This window comes from Sinocyclocheilus grahami, unplaced genomic scaffold, assembly GCF_001515645.1.
Source record: "Sinocyclocheilus grahami isolate Dianchi unplaced genomic scaffold, SAMN03320097.WGS_v1.1 scaffold1557.1, whole genome shotgun sequence".
NCBI classification, from domain to species: domain Eukaryota; kingdom Metazoa; phylum Chordata; class Actinopteri; order Cypriniformes; family Cyprinidae; genus Sinocyclocheilus; species Sinocyclocheilus grahami.
Genome location: NW_015506736.1, coordinates 50,535 through 56,710, shown reverse-complemented (window position 1 = coordinate 56,710; position 6,176 = coordinate 50,535). Strand labels below are relative to the sequence as shown.

General features: G+C 40.2%; 1 protein-coding gene across 1 annotated transcript in view; it reads right to left on the bottom strand.

Moving 5' to 3' along the window:
* Positions 1-239: 239 nt before the first annotated feature.
* The window catches only part of LOC107571174 (protein kinase C alpha type-like), a 43,742-nt gene continuing 37,805 nt past the window's right edge, over positions 240-6,176 (bottom strand). Inside the window, exon 13 of the mRNA XM_016257464.1 lies at positions 240-1,713. Within this exon, the coding sequence (XP_016112950.1) occupies positions 1,546-1,713 (168 nt within the window). The 3' untranslated portion in view covers positions 240-1,545. The remainder of the gene's footprint in view (positions 1,714-6,176) is intronic.

Here is a 6,176-nt window from a genome sequence, read left to right as displayed (position 1 = left end):
TCTCATTTTGTCTCTCATAGTTGAGGTATACCTATGATGAAAATTACAGGCCTCTCTCATCTTTTTAAGTGGGAGAACTTGCACAATTGGTGGCTGACTAAATACTTTTTTTCCCCACTGTATATATATATATATATATATATATATATATATATATATATACTGTATATATATAATAAACATTAACTTGATGGTACCATAATGCAACCATTAACTTAATTGTTTAAAACAGGATTCTTTTTCCTTTAAGCAAAGATTTTCAGGGGTGAAATATGTCCTAGACAAGGTTTTGACAGGTTTCGGAGACTCACCCCCTACAGTTTAAAGTACAGCATCTTTTGTCTCGTTACATATTCTTTATGTTGTAGCAGTGGTAGATTTCTCTAGCATAATATGCAGGTTTTAAACAAAAAAACATATATCCATTTCTAACAGAAGTGACTCAGTCTGGTTTGAAATGTTGCACTGGATAGTTATTATCAGGCCCAGGCAGAATCCGCAGACTTTTTTGTGCTGAACATGAAAAACACAAATCTGCAGGATGGATTTAAACAAGGAAAAATATGTTCAATGAAACAGTGTTATTAGATTATCCAAAGTATTTAATAAAAACAAACATGCAAGCGGATGAGTATAGGACAGGTGATCTACAGCATTCTGCGGGTGTGTAAGGCCTGCGTATTAGCAACGAGGAATCACTCAGAATCACAATTCATACATTTAGAGCGAGAGGAAAAGTTGTGTATATGTTGAATATGTCAAGACCAGGCGAGCAGGCAGTGACGGGATTGGAAGTTGTCATGCTAAAACTCGAGGAGCAATAAGGATTCAAGTTTCAGCCCAAGATAAGGGACACCACCAAGAGATCTAGTAGGAAATCAATATGCATATATAGAACTGGATATAAAAAAAACTTTTGATGCAGTAATATTTTGGCACTCCTATAACAAGATATTTTTTTTAGATTTACAAATATATAATTCAGGAACAGTAGAAATGGCAGTAGAGGATAAAAGGAATAGGGCACAAAAACCTGTTTCATGTCAGCATGCTTCACACACAAAGAATCTGAGGACTGGAAAAAGGGATCGTACAATATCTCCACCTTCTGTGTTTTGTAAAATATACTGAACCTGCACATAACAGCTATCTGCATACAGGCAATCGATGAACTGTCATTACTATGAGGGCATTAGCCTAGAGAGCTGCCTTTCTGTCTACTACCTATACAAGCAGCATCCTAACGGAGATGGAACCTCATAAAAGCATCATTTGTCAGGAACGAGTCTGTGGTGCCTTAAAATGCTCACCAGTCTATGGAACAGATCTTACACCAGCTCCATTAAAAACTGGCCTCAAAGTCTGAATGTGGACACATGCTTTAGAATATTATTTCCATTCACCCATCAAACTCCCTTCTCCAGCCCTCCTCAGTTCAGATAAAGGGTATTCAACTGTCTACAAAGATTTGGTGAGCTCATAAATAACAGGGATGTGGTTGTTAGTTTGAGCAGGATGGGCGGTCCTCTTCTTCATCGGGCCGTCTCATACCACACTGTGAAGCGACGATGGGTGGATGAACTCTGGGTTTATGTAAGAGAATCCAGCGAATTCGCTCTGGTCGATGTTGGCAATGACCAGTTGGTCTGGAGGGGTCAGCATGGGCTGCGTGCGGGTGAAGAATTTGTCGAAGTTCTCCGCTGCTTTGCCGCACTGTTAAAAGAAGGGGAGAAGAAAGACAGCGGGTTATTTTGTTATATTGTTATGCGCCTGAGAGAAAATTAATTCACTTGGGACTTCCGTCACGGATGTCATGTATGTCCAGTAAATGGAGCATTTTTATAAAAAGGATTGGAAGGGGAATATTCAGGGCTGTGTTAAAGGATTGAAACCTAGCATCTGTGCTGTACCAATTGGGTTTTTTGAGGGGGCTGTGCAAACAAACATGGGTGGCCACAGGTTGAGATGAATCAGTTTATAGCCATAAAACACATATATACACACAGTGAGAGTAGATCAGCACAGAGGGTGGGTGGTTTTGATGCAAACACATGAAAAGACCTTTATCATGTGGACTCCCTTATTAAGCCAAGTTGACTAAGGTTGACTAAATGCTGACCCACACTAAAAGATTTTTAAAACAACCAGAGTACCAACTGTGACTTTAGAGTCAAACATGACTTTAGAGTGAACAAATGGCGGATGACGGGCAAGAAGAAATGGCGACAATAGTATTATTGGATTTCTTTTTTTACCGGAAATTCGTGGAAAAACAGAAATAGGTTTGGATGAAGTCGTGAAGATGGCATGAACGTGGACTTTACATTTACAGAACGGCCTGGAGGTGAGTAAAACTTCCGTCAACGAACTTTTTGATTGGAAATCGTTCCGTTCCGTTCCACATGACAATCTACAGAGTGTGTGCACGTTTGTCCTCAGGAATCCCCCCACACAACAGGATTTCTGAACGTAAATATTCAACATGTTGGATATTTACAATTTTGAGCAGATTCAATCATTTTTAAACACACCACAGGAAAATCCAACCTGGTCTCATAAAAATACGTACCTCTGGGTACTTTTCTACAACACCGTTTTTACGCACCTTACTGCACGTTTCGCCACAGTCTAAAACATGGGTTCAATACGTGAACCCTGGCACGTTTTTATTACGTTGATATAGGTACGTATTGCTGTGTTTTTTTTACGTTGCTTCAGGTACGTATTGCGGCGGTTCAGAATTCAAATATCTGGGGACTGTTGGACATATGCCCTACCCCAAACCTAACCCTAAACCTTAACAAATGCTAAACTGATATAAAAACGCATTTGTTGATGCAACCGTGCCATTTGAACTTCCTTATATGCAGATTTGAACTGTTACAAACTGTTTCATAGACTGGTACAAAACTACCGTCTATGAAAACCCATAGATATGAAGCTGAATAGGTGCGATGCTAACATTCAAAAGCATCAGTTTTCAAATATCCCAGCATATTAAAATTGTTTTGAAGTCATAACATAATATTCTTCAAGTAATTGTGCGAAAATTACGCTTTATTAATTGAAACTCTGCAAATTTGTGTGAAAAGGAATAAAAGGTGTTGGAGTTTTACTGCCTCTAGTGTTCATTTCTTTTGGAAACTGCAGTGATATGTACTTATTGGTACGTATTTAGCGTCTCACGAAAAAAGTGCCCCCAGGTACGTTTTTGCCATGAGACCAGATTGGAAAATCTGTAGAACCATCAAGATATTCGGGACTTTACCTAGGATTGTCAGAAGGGCAGAATTCGGCCCAAAATACGCCCTATTATATTGTTTTGTGTGCCCCGCTTAAGTGTGGTTTTAGACGTAAGGGACTTAAATTGTTACGACAAGGGCTTTCGCAGCAGGCAGATAGGAACTTAGTTACAGGAAGTAGCCACCAAGGCACAAAAGCATTCGCACCACCAGTAGGAACTTTTAGAGGACTTTTAAAACATTTAAGGGCAGCATTCAAGTATGTCAACAACTGGAGGATGGAAGACGGAGAAGTGACTTCAGCGTCAGTCCATCTATAGGCTGTTTTCCATGTTCTTGAAGTTAGTTTGTGATGTAAGTAAATGTAAACTATGTGTTTACACAGCTTTTGGTGCTAAAAATGGCGGGTGCTTTTGTTTCGTATGGTATGCATTCGGCCAATCAACACACTTACGTCACTGGTAGTTCCTATTGTCCTGGGTTAGATCCTACTCTGAAGTAGGAGCCAATTTATTCCCTCCAAACGGTATTCCTATAACTAAAATCGATCCCAGTTCCTGCGGTGCAAACACGCCAAAAAGTGGGTACTTTCACTAATAGTTATAGGAACTATGAAAGTGTTCCTTCAGCGTTAAAGCCTGTAATGTTGCATTTTCTACTTGCTTTATTTTGCTTTCACAAGGCAACATTTCAAAGCATACCAAAATGTGTCATGTTCACATATGCCTAAACAAAAGAACAAAAGGAGAAAACGCTCCAGGTTGCAAAACAAACACTCCAACTGAGCCAGGTATGAAAACTAAGAGTGGCAGAGTAGGACCTAATCACAAAACTGATCGATTAAACTGACTGAACTGGTTAACAGAGACATTTATTTTTTCAATATGATCACTCCTGGCTTCTCCCATTACACTGGGATCATCTTTTTCAGATGCATGAAACAGTCTGCGCAGCTTTCAGTTCCCTGTAAACACTGGTCTAGAATACTGACTAGTGAAGGAAGAGCTCATTCTCTCACGGTTGCTCTTGAGTTACTACTCTTAAAGTCGACATGAAATCAAAACCCTATATCAAGATCTAATCAAGACCCTATATACTTTTTAATACACATTCCTGACCATATTGTGCATGTTTCATATGTGCACGTAAAAAAAAAGTTAGTCTTCATATTCTATAATCCACTTGCTCTGAAGTAACTTTTCCCTATTGACTTACATCACCATAGAAATTCTAATTTCTCAAACCGTCCCCTCTATCCACTTATTTTTGACCATCCTTTATCATAAGATCAAGATCTTCTGAAAATCAAAATGCATAAGCAAGCCAAAATGGTTTGTGAACACAGTTAATTTTGACTTTATAGACAGACTGATCTTGTGTCAATGTCCTCATTAGTTGGTCAAGGCTATAAGCAGTACATTGAGCTGTAACAGCGTGGACTCTCAACCCCCCTTTATTTCATATACCTTCCTGTCAAGCACTGAACTAGTAAAAGAAATAGAATCATTTACTAATCACAGCAATCAGATAGATGGTCTGGTGTTATTTTTTAGCAGCTTTGTAAGTTCTAATCAAAATTTTGATTCTCATTAGGGGTGCATTTAACTCACCGCTAACTACCATAGTTCAACAGACACATTAAATTAACTAACTGTCTGTTTGTGTAGTAACTTCTATTGTTGCAGAACTTTCGACTTTCGTTAATGATGACAAATTAATGTCATATTATAAAAACATGATTTTGGAGGACTAATTTGCTATTTTGTTCTGTTCTGGAATTGTGGTTCCCTTTCATGGGAACTTCGAACTGCGTCCTCTAGGGGAACGCCTCGTCGTGACCCGTGTCTGAAGCATACATTGAAAAAACACCAACTCATTGGCCGGCGACAGCCATGATGTCACTACCGGTGCGACTATAGTATAAATAGGCGCCGGGAGCACACATCATTCTCTTCTTCGTCTTCATTGACTGTTTTGTTTGAAGCATGCATTTCTGTATTTCAGATATTCGGGACTTTACCTAGGATTGTCAGAAGGGCAGAATTCGGCCCAAAATACGCCCTATTATATTGTTTTAGAAATTCCATAGAAATACCATAGAAACACCATAGAAATTCTAATTTCTCAAACCGTCCCCTCTATCCACTTATTTTTGACCATCCTTTATCATAAGATCAAGATCTTCTGAAAATCAAAATGCATAAGCAAGCCAAAATGGTCAGGGCATACGCAGCAGCAGCAGGTCGGGCTGTCGCTTCATTGCACACGATGGTGATGCTCCAAGCATATCAGGCTGACCTGCTGAAAGACCGGGATAGAAGTCCAGGTCTGAGCCCGAACAACCCAGGGGTCCTAGCCCGTCAGAGGATCAAAGGCTGGCTCAGAAGGCTAGTGTCGCGGTTCGCGCTCCTCCCCTGGTAGGGGTAGGAAGAATCGCAGGTCAAAGGAAGGTAAGTAAAAGACCTAAGGGATGTGATCCAGACAGGGCGTCAGTGCTTTTGTCCGGATCAGAGTGATACCTCAGTATCTACTCATTTCCTTCGGGGGTCTTACATCTGCCCTTATCTTCACCTTCCTAATTCCCCTGTAACCACCATCTCTCCACCTGACCGAGGTTAGGTGGGAAATTTCCTGCATTATAGTCTCCTATGCTGGACCTATTAGGTTTGGTTGGTTCTATGGCTTCATAGTGACCATCTTACTGATGGTCCGGTCTAGAGGCTTCTTCGGACAGAGCTCCGATGCGGGAACCATGGTGGGTGAGTATGATCCATGTCTAAACATATGTATATATAAATATATATATATTTGTGTGTATCTAATGAGCTGGTGGTTGTGTGTATAACCCTTCTGCTAGTTTCTTTGCAGTGTTTTCCGGGACCTGTGTGTCACCTGTGTGTTTCTGTCCCTTTCTAGGGTAGGTCCTCGATGGGC